This window comes from Phyllopteryx taeniolatus, chromosome 15, assembly GCF_024500385.1.
Source record: "Phyllopteryx taeniolatus isolate TA_2022b chromosome 15, UOR_Ptae_1.2, whole genome shotgun sequence".
NCBI classification, from domain to species: domain Eukaryota; kingdom Metazoa; phylum Chordata; class Actinopteri; order Syngnathiformes; family Syngnathidae; genus Phyllopteryx; species Phyllopteryx taeniolatus.
Window position 1 is genome coordinate 22,454,797 of NC_084516.1, and position 15,417 is coordinate 22,470,213.

Sequence of the window (15,417 nt, forward strand, 5' to 3'; positions counted from 1 at the left end):
TTTTGAAAAAGATATGGCCCCCTAAACCTAACAAATGGTTGGGCCATCCTCAGCAGCAATGACTGAAATCCAGCGGTTTCTATAACTGGCAATGAGTCTTTCACATCTCTGTGGAGATATTTTGGCCCACTCTTCCTTGCAGAATTGTTTGAATTCAGCAAAATTGGAGAGTTTTCAAGCCTGCCACTTCAAGTCTGGACTTTGACGAGGCCACTCCAAAACCTTTTTTTTTTTTTTTTTTTTTTTAAGCCATTCAGAAGTTGACTTGCTGCTGTGTTTTGGATCGTTATCCTGCTGCAGAACCCTAGTGTGCTTCAGCTTTTGGATCGTTATCCTGCTGCAGAACCCAAGTGTGCTTCAGCTTGAGGTCACAAACTGATGACTGAACATTCTCCTTCAGGATTTATGTTAAAGAGCAGAATTCATGGTTCCATCAATCACACCAAGTTGTCCAGGCCCTGAAGGAGAAAAGCAGCCCAAGACCATCACACTACCACCACCAGGTAACTTTGAATTAGTTTTTTTCCCTTAATAAATTAAATAATTTAAGATCATTTGGGTAATATTTGTCTGATATTTACATTTATTTGATGAGCTTTAACAAAGTGGGGAAAACTATGCAAAAATATAAAAATTTGAGAAGGGGGCCAATACTATTTCATGGCACTATACCATTAAAAAAGGAAAAACCGACAAGGAGCATGAAGCAGAAACTAAAACTGCTTGCTTCCACACACACTAAACGCAGAAGTCGCTCAAAACTCTTTTTGCGCACCACAAACCACCACCACACACCATATTATCCCCTTGTCACTGTTTGTTTCCTATGTTCAGTGTATGCTCGTTACCTTTCTATGTACCCTGGCTCTGCAGTACTCAAATATAGCCTCTCTATCACCCTCTCTAAATAACATTCGTTTCTCTAAATCCCCTAATAGATCGCTCAAATCTAAAAAATAGTAATCAGCCGCAATGCTCCAATATTCTCTCGAAAGAGGCTGAAAAACCGTACAAAAAGAGAATACACAGTTTTCTCGTCAGTTCACCGCTCTTTCTCAAGAATAGATTTCTTTCTTTCAAACCATTTGGCAGCTCAAAGAATTACTCCCAAAATACATCCAATCATCATCAGTGACCACGCACCGATTTCTCTCAATCTAAAAATTGAATCAAATTTGGGACCCCCACCAACATGGCGCATGACCCAGATTTTGATTCTTTCGTGGGGAAGGAATGGTATTAGTTTCTGAAATTCAACGACTCCCCAACCAAATCCCCATTTCTGTTGTGGGAAACCGGGAAAGCTCTTTCGAGAAGTCGAATTATATCATATTCTTCGTGTAAGAAAAAACAAGAAAAAAAATGTGAAAATGGAATCGAGGAAAAAATTAAACAACTCACAGAAGAATATGCAATTAATCCGATCGATACGCTTGGAAACCAACTTCAAAAGGCAAAACATCAGTTAGACATCTTATCAAAAAGAAAAGATTTTCTACAATTAAGATACACTAACTTTGAGTACAATAATAAATCGGGAAAATTCCTTGCGAACCAACTTCAGCGCAATAAAGAAAAATAATTAATTACAGCCATTCAAGATTCAAATGGCAACTGTACACAGTCACCATTAGAAATAAATGAAATTTTTTACAATTTCTATAGCAGCTTATACGCATCTTCGAACAACCCAGATTAAAAATAAATTTAAACTTTTATTAAGGATCTAAAGATCCTTCAATTAAATACACAAATTAAAGACAGCCTTGATGTTCCTTTAACCATCACAGAATTACATAATGCATTAAAAAATATGCAACCGGGACTGGCGCCTGGCCCGGACGGAATCCCCGTTGAATTCATTAAACATTTCTGGCCAATACTAGGGCCTCTATTTTTCAGAACAGTCAATGAGATAACGGATAAAGGTAGAATTAGTAGCCATATGAACACAGCTTCAGTTAAGTTATTACTAAAGCCAGGTAAAGACCCCACTCTCCCGGCGAATTATCAGCCCTTATCACTGATTAATGTAGATATCAAGATTATTTCGAAAGCACTCACAGCGAGACTTGAAAAGGTACTTCCGTCGATAATACACTATGACCAGACAGGCTTCATTCATGGTAGAAGTCCCACAAATAATGTCAGACGTCTGTTGAATTTAATAAGCATGTCACAGCGTAAAAAAACGCTAAACGCAATCATCATGTCACTTGACGCAGAGAAAGCTTTCGATAAAGTTACCTGGGCTTTCCTGTTGGCGGCACTTTGCAAATTTGGCTTTGGAGATTAATTTATACATTGGATAGCAACATTATACAATTCACCGAAAGCGACAGTCACCAGAAATAGGATCACTTCACAAAGTTTTGCATTACAAAGACGAACCAGACAAGGATGTCCACTCTCACCAATGCTACTTGCAATATTTATCGAACCGCTTGCTGCCGCTATACGTCAGAATGCTAATATTAAAGGTATCTGTTCACTAGTTACATAACACAAAATCAGTCTATATGCTGATGATATTCTTCTTTACTTACAGGAACCCAAGTATTCTCTTCAGGAAGTCTTCAATCTCATTAAAAGATTTTCACAAATATCAGACTACACTATTAACTGGACAAAATCAACAATACTCCCAATAACAGCAAGCTCATGGACTCCTGCAGATCAAATCCCAGAGTACCATATTCCTAAAGGAAACATTAAGTAGTTAGGTATCAATATTTCATCAAAACTCACAGAGCTAACCAATCTAAATTACACACCACTTTTGGAAAAAATCTCAGATGACTTAACACCCTGGAATAATTTGCCAAAATCATTACTGGGAAGAATAGCTACAATAAAAATGAAAACCATATCTCAAATAAATTATTATTATTTTCAATGATTCCATTTAAGACCACATTTAAATGGTTTCAAACCTTAGATTCTGCTGTCATAATTTTTTTTTATTCAAATAAATAAGAAAAATAGAATCAGTCTATCCACTCTTCAGAAAAGTAAACAGCAGGGAGGCCTAAATGCTCCCAACTTTAAACGCTATTATTTAGCTAACCAATTACAATACCTCATCAAATGGTTGCACCACAGTGAGGAGTGTGATTCTTGGCTAGAATTGGAACAAACAGATTGCAACAACATCAACTACCAAAACTCCCATTTATTTCTACGCGTCTTTAACGACATAAATGTTCCAATAATCGCATCCCCCTTAACGGCTTGGTGGCAAGGTTTAGGACAGGATCTCAATTAGTTTAGGAAAGGATCTCAATTAGCTCCCAGTATGCTCTCCCCATTCAGGCATAACCCAGATTTCGAAATGAATAATATACCCCTTCATTTTAGTACATGGGAACAACATGGAATTAACCACCTACAACAACTATTTAACAATAATGCTTTTAGGACACGTGATGAACTGTTCCAAGAATTCCAAATAACAGCCGGAAACTTTCTTCAATACAATAAATTAAAAGCGGCAATAAAAAAAAAAAAAAAAAAAAAAGAATACCAACACTCCAGAGCACCCTCCAATTGCCGGAGTTTGTCAAGCAAATAATGAACCCTCTCCCGCAAAGTAAAAGAAATCTCTTAGAAGTTTATAAATTAATTTCATGTACTAAATCAATGCACTTACCAATCACCAAATGGGAAGAAGACCTCTCCATGTCTGTTGACCGTAGCGACTGGATACAAATTTGTCACAATACGTTTAGAATGACAAAAAAACACAAATCTACAGCTTAGACAATAGAAAGTGCTTCATAGAACACACTTTACTCAGTACACTATGCATGAAATGAGCTTCTCTCCATCTAATATATGCGTGCAATGCACCTAAAATAACCCAGACACCTATTTTCATGCTACATGGAAATGTACACCAATTCAATGCTTTTGGTCTTCGGTTATACAAAAACTCTCGTATATTTTAAACTGTAGGAGTCCACTTTTCCCAAGATTGTGCATACTTGGTGACTTAAGCATAATTGACCTCCCTAATAAATATTCACAATCATTACTTATCGCGGTAGCTACCGCTAAGAAAACAATTCAATTAAACTGGAAAAACTAACAAGCTATTAACATCAATCAGTGGCTAAATCTCATCATAGAATATATTGCGTTAGAAAAAATAGCAGCAGAAGGAAAAAATCAATTACACATATACGTGTCAAGTCTTACATTTTCTTCAAAATGGTCGGGGCACCTTATAATGCGGCGCGCCTTGTGTGTGCACTGAGTTCCAAAATCTATAAATGTTGACTGACTGGGAGCTTTCCTGCCGACACGCTTATACAGAGGAAAAGCGGACGTGGCTGAGGACAGCATGCGGACGTAAAGGGGGAAGGGTGCGCGTGAAGGAGGACGCTGAAGGCACGCACACAGTAGGTATATAGCGGCAACATCGGTTTGGCTCAGGACCCCCGAAAATGACTGCGGTCGAGCCAGCCGCCCCTAATTTTGTTCATACAAGGCATTACGGTAATAAGTCGCCAACTCGCGGAGAAAGCCACCTTCAAAATAAAAGCTTCCCACTAATACGGACGTCAGTGCTCTTCGGTTAAGGAATGCGACCAGCAAGGTTAATTTGAATCTTGAGATGCATTAAAAATGTAGTTTATGCGAGGGTAAGGACACTTTGACATGCGGACGGACAGTCGTTGCAGGGATTCGAACCTGTTCTAGCTACTGAGCCAAAGCCACCCTCAAATAATCCCCTTGGTATCGCAAGACAAGTCCAGATCTTTGTGACAGACCAACAAGGAGTCCACTAAGAGGTTTGATGAAGATATGAAATTGTATTTCAAAATAAAAGTCTCCGAAAACTGCATATTTTGCTGTCATTACTGAAAAAAATCTGTTTAATAAAATCTATGAGATATCGCAACACCGGTCCAGTGTAGTGTCCCCCAGAACTGGACAGGTGTTGCGATATCTTACAGATTTATTTGAATGAATTTTTGAAATCCGTGGTAATGACAATTACAGGGGACTTTTATTTTGAAATGGAGGAACATGGGAATCGAGCAGCCGCGAGAGAATTCAAGTTCAATGAATCCATGGTTCACAAGTGGAAGAAGCAGGAAAACGAGATTCGGGATGTCAAGGAGACGAAGCTGAGTTTCCGCGGAAACAAGGCGAGGTAGCCCGAGTTGGAAGACCAACTCGAGCAATGTATTAGTGAACTCCAACCGCTGGACATCGGTGTAAACAGGGCGTTCAAAGTGAAGTTGCGAGCGGCGTGGGAGCGATGGATGACAGATGGCGAACACAGCTTTACTAAGACTAGGAGGCAGCGCCGGGCGAGTTACGCCACAATTTGTGAATGGATTGCGGATGCTCGGGCTAACGTGTCTGCTTGCACTGTTGTTCGAGCTTTCGGAAAAGCCGGCATCATTTCTGAGGAGCCGCACGGCAACGAGACTGACTCCGACAATGACGAGAGGGAACCCGGCATATTTGATGGAGAACTTGCCCAGCTGTTCATTTCGGATACAGGTGATGAGGACTTTTGATGGATTTGTGGATGAGGATTGATTAAAAAAATAACGTGAGTACATTGTTAAATACTTCAATAAAGTACAACTGAACTCAGTTTTGCTCCCGTATGTTTTAAGCTAGCGTATGTTTTACAATGCCTGCGCCCAATAATACGGTGCGCCTTATGTATGTGTTAAATACAGAAATAAACCCCGTAACTGAGACTGCGCCTTTTAATGCGGTGCGCCGCTACATTATTTTATGTTTTTATTTTTATTATTAGCACAGTCATACAGGAGCTGCTTTTGGCCATAGGTCACACCCACACTCACACACAGACTCGCCAACATCATCATACATCCATTATGCTTCATATGTATACTTCATTTCAGCATAACTGGAGTTTGACTCAAGTCATAACATTTTACTCATGCACAAGGAAAATTACTGTGATTAAAGTGTGATTTTTATTATCTGCCATGTGCTTTAATGTCATCATTGGTTTGTAAACAAAGAAATCAAGACCCTATACCTGGATTCTCTTGCATAATGCTGAGGGCCTCGATGGCTGCAGCAGCTAGCATAGGAGGCAGGGACGCAGAGAAACAGTAGCCTTGGCCTGACAGGCGCTGCAAAATAATTAGACATGCATTCTTATTCCCGAATCACAACATTTCAGCGGAGACCTTGAATAAGTCCAATACATTTTCAATGCACTGAATGAAAAAGTGAAGCTTGTGGCCAAAATGCAGACGCGCGGTGCGTACCGCGGCGGGTGGATTCAAATGAATGGGTGGGAGCGAGCCTCTTAAAATATCCACACTCTTCACTTTTATTCTTGCACATGTCCTCTTTCTGTAGCAACACGCTTCTTCCTTTACGATTACGCTCTTTTTATGGTTTAATAAATCTGACAGAGTACAATATACTGTATGTGCAGTATCAAACGCCTATAAAGGCTCGCTGTTCAGGGCGTCCATATAATCAATCGCTCACTGTGCGGATCAACTGTCATTGTTTGCGATGGTTCGGTCCAATTTACAATATCTATCAAAACTGAGCAACGTCCATCCATTTTCTACCGCTTACAAGAGGTCGGGTCGCGGGGGCAGAGCTTCATCCAGCTCTCCCGGGGGGATCCCGAGGCTTTCCCAGGCCAGCCGAAAGACGTAATCTCTCCAGCGTGTCCTGGGTCGTCCCCAGGGTCTCCTCCCGGTGGGACGTGCCTGGAACACCTCACCAGGGAGGCGTCCGGGAGGCACCTGAATCAGATGCCCCAGCCACCTCATCTGGCTCCTCTCGATGTGGAGGAGCAGCGGCTCTACTCTGAGATCCTCCCGGATGACCGAGCTTCTCACCCTCTCTCTAAGGGAGAGCGGGGGAAACTTATTTCGGCCACTTGTATCCGGGATCTTGTTCTTTCGGTCACGACCCACAGCTCGTGACCATAGGTGAGGATCGGAACATAGATCGACCGGTAAATTGAGAGCTTCGCCTTTCGGCTTAGCTCCTTCTTTACCACAACGGATCGATACAAAGTCCGCATCACTGCAGACGCCGCACCGATCCGCCTGTCGATCTCCCGTTCCATTCTTCCCTCACTCGTGAACAAGACCCCAAGATACTTGAACTCCTCCACTTCGGGCAGGATCTCATGCCCGACCTGGAGACGGCATGCCACCCTTTTCTGACTGAGGATCACGGTCTCTGATTTGGAGGTGCTGATTTTCATCCCAACCGTTTCACACTCGGCTGCGAACTGCTCCAGTGAGAGTTGGAGATCACGGATTGATGAAGCCAACAGAACCACATCATCTGCAAAAAGCAGAGATGCAATACTGAGGCCACCGAACCGGACCCCCTCTACGCCTCGGCTGCGCCTTGAAATTCTGTCAATAAAAGTTCTGAACAGAATCGGTGACAAAGGGCAGCCTTGGCGGAGTCCAACCCTCACCGGAAACGAGTCCGACTTACTGCCGGATATGCAGACCAAACAAATCCCTGTACGACTCCGGTCGTACAGGGATCGAACAGCCCGTAATCAGGGGGTTAGGTACCCCATACTCCCGAAGCAACCCCCACAGGACTCCCCGAGGGACACGGTCGATCACCTTCTCCAAGTCCACAAAACACACTGGTTGGGCGAACTCCCATGCACCCTTGAGGGCCATGCCGAGGGTGTAGAGCTGGTCCACTGTTCCACGGCCAGGACGAAAACCACACTGCTCGTCCTAAATCTGAGATTCGACTTACCGACGGACCCTCCCCTCCAGCACCCCTGAATAGACCTTACCAGGGAGGCTGAGAAGTGTGATCCCCCTGTAGTTGGAACACACCCTCCGGTCCCCCTTCTTAAAAAGGCGGACCACCACCCCAGTCTGCAAATCCAGAGGCACTGTCCTCGATGTCCACGCGATGTTGCAGAGGCGTGTCAACCAGGACAGCACCACAACATCGAGAGCCTTTAGGAACTCCGGGCGAATCTCATCCACCCCCCGGGGTCTTGCCACCTCAGTGACCTCAACCCCAGAGATAAGAGAGCCCGCCTCACAGAACCCAGACTCTGCTTCCTCAAGGGATGGTGTGTCGGTGGAATTGAGGACGTCTTCGAAGTATTCTTCCCACTGGCTCACAACATCTCGAGTCGAGGTCAGCAGCGCCCCATCCCCTCTATACACAGTGTTGATGGTGCACTGCTTCCCCCTCCTGAGACGCCGGATGGTGTACCAGAATTTCCTCAAAGCCGTCCGGAAGTCTTTCTGCATGGCCTCACCGAACTCCTCCCATACCCGTGTTTTTGCATCAGCGACCACCAAAGCTGCATTCCGCTTGGCCAGCCGGTATCCATCAGCTGCCTCAGGAGTCCCACAGGCCAAAAAGGCCCGATAGGACTCCTCCTTCAGCTTGACAGCATCCCTCACCGTTGGTGTCCACCAACGGGTTCGGGGATTGCCTCGGGCACCGACCACCTTAAGGCCACAGACTCTGGTCGGCCGCCCCAGCAATGGAGGCGCGGAACATGGTCCACTTGGACTCGATGTCCCCCGCCACCCCCGGAACATGAGCAAAGTACTGTCGGAGGTGGGAGTTGAAACTCCTTCTGACGGGATTCCGCCAGACGTTCCCAGCAGACCCTCACAATACGTTTGTGCCTGCCATGTCGGACCGGCATCTTCCCCCACAATCGTAGCCAACTCACCACCAGGTGGTGTCAGTTGACACCTCCACCCCTCTCTTCACCGAGTGTCCAAGACATGCGTCCGCAAGTCCGATGACACGACCACAAAGTCGATCATCGAATTGCGACCTAGGGTGTCCTGGTGCCAAGTGCACGTGTGGACACCCTTATGCTTGAACATGGTGTTCGTTATGGACAATCCGTAGTCCAATAACAGTACACCGCTCGGGTTCTGATCAGGGGACGGGGGGGGGGGGGGGCATTCCTCCCAATCACGCCCTTCCAGGTCTCATTGTCATTGCCCACGTGAGCATTGAAGTCCCCCAGCAGAACGATGGAGTTCCCAGCGGGAGCGCTCTTCAGCACCCCTTCCTAGGACTCCAAAAAGGGTGGGTACTCTGAACTGCTGTTTGGTGCATCGGCACAAACAACAGTCAGGACCCGTCCCGCCCAGCTCGCACTGCACCTGACCCCTATGGCCCCTCCCACAGTTGGTGAGCCCATGGGAAGGGGGACCCACGTTACCCTTTCAGGCTATGCCCGGCAGGGCCTCATGGGTGCATGCCCGGCCACCAGGCACTCTCCTTTGAGCCCCACCTCCAGCTGAGCAACGTTATCGTTGATAAAAAATCAGAACATTTGAAACAGGTTTTGTACTAATCTCATTAGATTGTGTGGAGAGTGATTATAATCTGTACGTGTTTGTACTTGCTACTGCAACTTGTGTTCAATCTTGGCAAACCTTAAGCTCATGAGGACCAATGTGACAGTGACAACAGTTTCCTCAATATTTGTTTAGACAAATGTTTAGTGAACAGTTATGCTTAAGACCCTGCATGAAAACACATTCCATGGAAATTTAAACGTTTCATGTCAAAAGCTAAAACTTCACTCTTTCATACAGTGCCAAGAGCTAATCAAAAAAGGAAATTACCGGTTATATCACTAATTGAATGGTAATGGATGGGGTCCACGTTTAACAGAAATACCAACTTGTAGGCATTAAGCATAATTGTCATTGACATATTTTGTTCAGTTTCGCTGTGGTTGTATTTACCTGGTGGTCTATTACAAAAGAGCGTCCGCAGCAAAAACCGCCAATGGAGGCCACAGAATTCTCCATGTTAGCACTGATCAGGTCAATGTCTTCTATCTGCACAAACATCAGATATAAGTAGTTTATCAGTCCCCGCAAGAAAAGTCAAATACAGCCTTAAAAAAAAAAAGCTTCAGAGTGCAGTCTGGAATGTAACAAAACTGTTAACAGCCTCAATCCTCAGACCAGTGCTTAAACAGCTGGCCCATAGTTGCATTAATCCTTTACAAAATTCAAAGTACTTACATTGACTCCAAAGTGTTCTGTGACCCCTCGGCCATGCTCTCCCAACACACCAAAAGACATGCTCTCCTCCAGGAAAATCCGCACCTTGTACTTGTATTTCAGTTTCACCTGGACGACGAATGACAAAGTTAATCCAACATGAAAGCAATAATGGTCAGTCACGAATCAATTTGGTAAAAACAGCAACATGATTTAAAAAGTGGAAAGGGAAAGCAAATTATTGTTTGCATTTGCACCACAACTGAATTCGTTACCTGCTACAAACGTCAGTAGAGGCAAAAAAAAATATATATATATATATATCTTGCTATTTCTGATTTTGTGCAAGCAGTGACAAATATATCAGTAATACAACAAGGCATGATAGGGTTCTTGCTCATTTTTACAGGACCAATTGGCATACGGGGCAGCTAGAAGGAACAGAAATATTTGTGGAGATGGTGTTGTAAGATCTGCTGATGTAGAAAGTGCTACTGTCTTTCCCTGTGTCATAAAACAATCTGCTCCATCATTTTACGAGGGGCAGTCAAACTGTAATGACCCTAATTTAATTTAACCTACTAAAGGTTTTGTTGAAACCTGTCCTCTTCCTGTCAGCCATTTGGGAAATTATGTCATTGTTGGATGCCTGTGAGAAGCAGAGAGCTGAGATTGAATTTCTTGCTTTGGAAGGATAACCACCACCAAACAGTTTCAAAAGGTTGTTAAAATGTGTATAGGGTTCGAGTTATGTCATCAATGATGACACATGATGGTGATGTCATGAAAACTATGATCTCCCCCTGACCAGTGCCTCGACCTTAGCATTATTCTCAGGATTAACAGCCGAATTGGTCTGCCGCTCATTTACTTGTCACGGACGTCACTCAAAGCAGGTTCTTGTTCTTCACCTTTGATCCTGGACACCCACTTTTTGATTGTGCTGTCGCCTATCACAGCTTCCCCTACACATTTTACAACCTTTCAAAAACGTTGAGTGGTAGTTCCCCTTTGAAAGAAAGAAATTCAATCACAGTTCTCTGCTTCTGATGGGCATCAAACTGACAGAATTTCCCAAAAGGCTGACAGGAAGAGGACAGATAAACAAATGTTTAACACTTTTTTTATTTACTTGCTCTTATTTTTATTTGATCATTTATTTTGAATTATTATTATTATTTATTTTTTCGACTGGTTACCACATCTGCCACGCGGTTCTGAGGACCAGGGTTCAAATCTGGCCTCGCCTGTGTGGAGTTTGCATGTTCTCCCCGTGCCTGCGTGGGTTTTCTCCGAGTCCTCCGGTTTACTCCCACATCCCAAAAACATGCACGCTCGGTTAATTAAAGAAACTGCCACTGAGTTAGGGGGAGAGTAGCATAACTTCGGTGCAAGAAGTTATGTTGCTTCTGATGCTGTCATCAGGCAGTAAATGAGGAGAAACCTACAAGGTAGAAAAGTGCCCCTGCACGTGAAATGAAAGCCATTTATCATTTCAAATAAAACAAACTAACTAAAGACCCGATGAAGCACTCATGATTGGCCAGGTATCCATTTGTGTTGTGGTTCTTTGCTAAATTAATGATGATAAGAAGCAATTTTAATGTTCCAATTACCAGTTCAGGAAGAGGACAGATGTCAGCAGTGTTGATGTACAGTCCCTCCACGACAATGAACTTCCGAGTCACTCGAGCCTTACGAGGGTTCTGCAACAAAAAAGGCAATGTTAATCAGAACTACATTATGACAAATGAAATATTGCTCTGGACGGTTGACCCCAAGTATTTCAAGTCCTCCACCCTTGCTATCTCTTCTCCCTGTAGCCTCACTCTTCCCCCACCACCCCTCTCATTCATGCACATATATTCTGTCTTACTTCGGCTAATCTTCATTCCTCTGATTTCCAGTGCATGCCTCCATCTTTCTAACTGTTCCTCCACCTGCTCCCTGCTTTCACTGCTTTCATCTGCAAACATCATGGTCCACGGGGATTCCAGTCTAACCTCATATGTCAGCCTATCCATCACCACCACTTTCTCTAGATCTACAAAGACACAATGTAGCTCCTTCTGACCTTCTCTGTACTTTTCCATCAACATCCTCAAGGCAAATAATGCATCTGTGGTACTCTTTCTAGGCATGAAACCATACTGTTACTCGCAAATACTCCACGACTCTTTCCCATAACTTCATTGTGTGGCTTTATTCCTCTCTAGTTCCCACAGCTCTGCACATCACCCTTGTTCTTAAAAATGGGCACCAGCACACTTTTCCTCCATTCCTCAGGCATCTTCTCACCCGCTAGAATTCTGTTGAGCAAGCTGGTCAAAAACTCCACAGCCACCTCTCCTAGATGCTTCCATACCTCCACAGGAATTTCATCAGGACCCACTGCCTTTCCATTTTTCATCCTCTTTAATGCCTTTCTAACTTCCCCCTTACTAATCATTGCCACTTCCTGGTCCACCACACTTGCCTCTTCTACTCTCCCTTCTCTCTCATTTTCCTCATTCATCAACTCCTCGAAGTATTCTTTCCATCTAGCTAGCACACTGCTGGCACCAGTAAAAATATTTCCATCTCTATCCTTAATCAACCTAACCTGCTGCACACCCTTCCCATCTCTATCTGGCCAGCCTGTATAGATCCTTTTCTCCTTCTTTAGTGTCCAAACTAGCATACATCATCATCATATGCCTCTTGTTTAGCCTTTGCCTCCTCTGCCTTTGCCCTACGTCGCATCTCAATGTATTCCTTTCGCCTCTCCTCGGTCCTCTCAGTGTCCCACTTCTTCTTAGCCAACCTTTTTCCTTGTATGATTTCCTGTACTGTGAGGTTCCACCACCAAGTCTCCTTCTCTCCTTTCCTACCAGAAGATACACCAAGTCCTCTTCTGCCTGCCTCTTTGATCACCTTGGCTGCAGTGGTCCAGTCTTCTGGAAGCGCCTCCTTTCCACCGAGAGCCTGTCTCACCTCTTCCGAAAAGCTGCACAACACTCGTCCTGTCTCAGCTTCCACCACATGGTTCTCTGCTCTGCCTTTGTCTTCCTAATCTTCCTCCCCACCACCAGAGTCATCTTACACACCACCATCCTATGCTGTCTACTGCCGTACTTACCCATCACTTCTTCATCACCCCTATTTCCTTCACCAACATGTCCATTACAATCTGCACCAATCACGACTCTCTCTCTGTCTGGGATGCTCAGAACTACTTCGTCTCGCTCCTTCCAGAATTTCTTACGTCTACCTGTGGGGCATAGCCGCTAATCACATTACACATAACACCCTCAATTTCAAGTTTCAGCCTCATCACTCGATCTGATACTCTTTTCACCTCCAAGACATTCTTAGCAAACTTAAAATAACCCCGACTCCATTTCTCTTCCCATCTACACCATGGTCAAATAATTTCAACCCTGCCCCTAAACTTCTAGCCTGACTGCCTTTCCACCTGGTCTCCTGGACACACAATATATCAACCTTTCTCCTAATCATCATGTCAACCAACTCCCGAGATTTTCCTGTCATAGTCCCAACATTCAAAGTCCCCACATTCAGTTCTAGGCTCTGTGCTTTCCTCTTCTCTTTCTGCCGAAGAACCCGCTTTCCACCTCTTCTTCTTCTAGGACTTCGATGTCATTAAATATACTATAAAATTCCACTCTTGGTTGTATTTTGTGTGTGTTCTGAGTTTAAGTAAACCTCTGTCATCTAGAACTCAAAATTTCATAAAGTGTAGCAACCTTCAGATTACGAGACTGATAAAAAGGTTTCTCGTCACTTTCCCGAAATGTTATCCACATAAAAAGTGACGTGGTTCCCCTTTACTAGATAAAATTAGTTTGATTTTAACAATAAAACTTAAAATTACACTACACCGACAGTAACGCAGCTTATTCCAGCTTCTAGCTTATTCTTTTCTCCTAAATTAATTACATTTTTATTTAACCATATACGCTACACACATGTAGACCAATAGTCTGCAAGTCTGCCAGATTATTGCACAAGCATTCATTCTTGCACGTTTGTTGATGGGAGATTAAAGAATGTAAAAAAAAAAAAAAAAAAAATTTTTAAAAAGGCCCCCCACACCCGATGAAACTCCCGTTCAGAGCCCCCCATCACACATCTGATTTTCTCCAATTTAAATTGAAATAGCACGTCTTTAATCCAATGTGACACTGTAGGAGGAGCTCCATCTTTCCATTTCAAAATAATTAGGCGACATGCTAGCAAGGTTGAAAAGGGGATAACTCTTCGACCACCGGCAGGTAGCCCTAACCCCTCAGCCGTAACCCCAAAAAGGAAACACAGGGGATTTAAGGACATGTTTACTCCAAGTACGATAGAACGTGCGTCACAAATATTATTCCAATAGTGGTTTATCCTGGGGCAAAACCAAAACATGTATTAAAGTGCCCTCTGCAGATTTATATTTGTCACAAGTAGGGTCAATACGAGATGCGTGCCAGTTTGGATTTAGGAAGATGGGCTCGATGCACCACCTTGAACTGGATAAGAGAGTGTCTCGCACTCAATGAGGATGAATGAATTTTTCCTCAACGCCTCGGAATAGTCTGCCTCACTGATAGCAGTTTGAAGATCCTGCTCCCAAGCTTCTTTCATATTAGACATGGAAGGGATACCCAAGTGAAAAAAATCAGACTTCACATCATAGAAACGGCCTTTTTCTGTGTTGGATTAAAAGACAACAATTCTGCAAACACCAAAGGCATGAAAAAGGTGACCCAAAAAACAAACAAAAAAAACACAAAACACATTTTACACCCTCGCAGAGGAATTGTTTTTTCATTTTAACAAAAATTAAGCAATCGGAATCATCTTTATTTTGCCAAGTATGTCAAAAACACGGTAGTTGGAGCGGCTCGAGTACCGCAACAGACAGTCAATGGACAGAAAATACTTTTGAGACAAAGATATTGAGAAAAACAGTCACTGAGCAATAAAAGGTTGCTAGTAATCTGGTAATGCCGGTACAATTCTATTTTTTTTTTCTCGAGCAAGGAGAGCAGTTTGAATGACTAATAGAGCAATAGTCAGGTGCAATGTCGATTGTGCAAATGTTGCAGATAATACTCCGTCGATTGTGCAAATGGTGCAGATGCTACTCAGGCAGGAGTGGCCAGTATTGGTCAACAACGGATATGCAAATAGTGCAGCGTGGCGAGACTACTACAGTGAGTGCACGAGTAACGTATAATTGGCCCGACAGAAATATGACAACAAACTCAAGCCAAAAAAAATTGGCAGCATGTTGCAATGGAATTGGAAGTTGACTGTTTCAAAAGTTAATGGCAAGATGGAAGAAGCTGTTGGAATGTCTGCTCGTTTTAGTTTGCGTTGTTCGGTAGCGCCTACCTGAGGGAAGGAGCTGGAAGAGCTGGTGACCAGGATGTGG

The 15,417-nt window shown here is 43.6% G+C and overlaps 1 protein-coding gene across 3 annotated transcripts in view; it reads right to left on the reverse strand.

Annotated features, from left to right (window-relative positions):
• The window catches only part of sptlc1 (serine palmitoyltransferase, long chain base subunit 1), a 45,561-nt gene that overhangs the window by 13,571 nt on the left and 16,573 nt on the right, over positions 1 to 15,417 (reverse strand). For all 3 annotated transcript variants that reach the window (XR_009792112.1, XM_061799792.1, XM_061799793.1), the window contains exons 8-11: positions 11,612 to 11,701; positions 10,017 to 10,124; positions 9,732 to 9,827; positions 6,029 to 6,125 (exon numbers count right to left, since the gene is read on the reverse strand). Coding sequence is in view for 2 of the 3 variants with exons in the window: in XM_061799792.1 (XP_061655776.1) it covers positions 6,029 to 6,125; positions 9,732 to 9,827; positions 10,017 to 10,124; positions 11,612 to 11,701 (391 nt within the window). In the remaining variant the exon portion in view is untranslated. The remainder of the gene's footprint in view (positions 1 to 6,028; positions 6,126 to 9,731; positions 9,828 to 10,016; positions 10,125 to 11,611; positions 11,702 to 15,417) is intronic.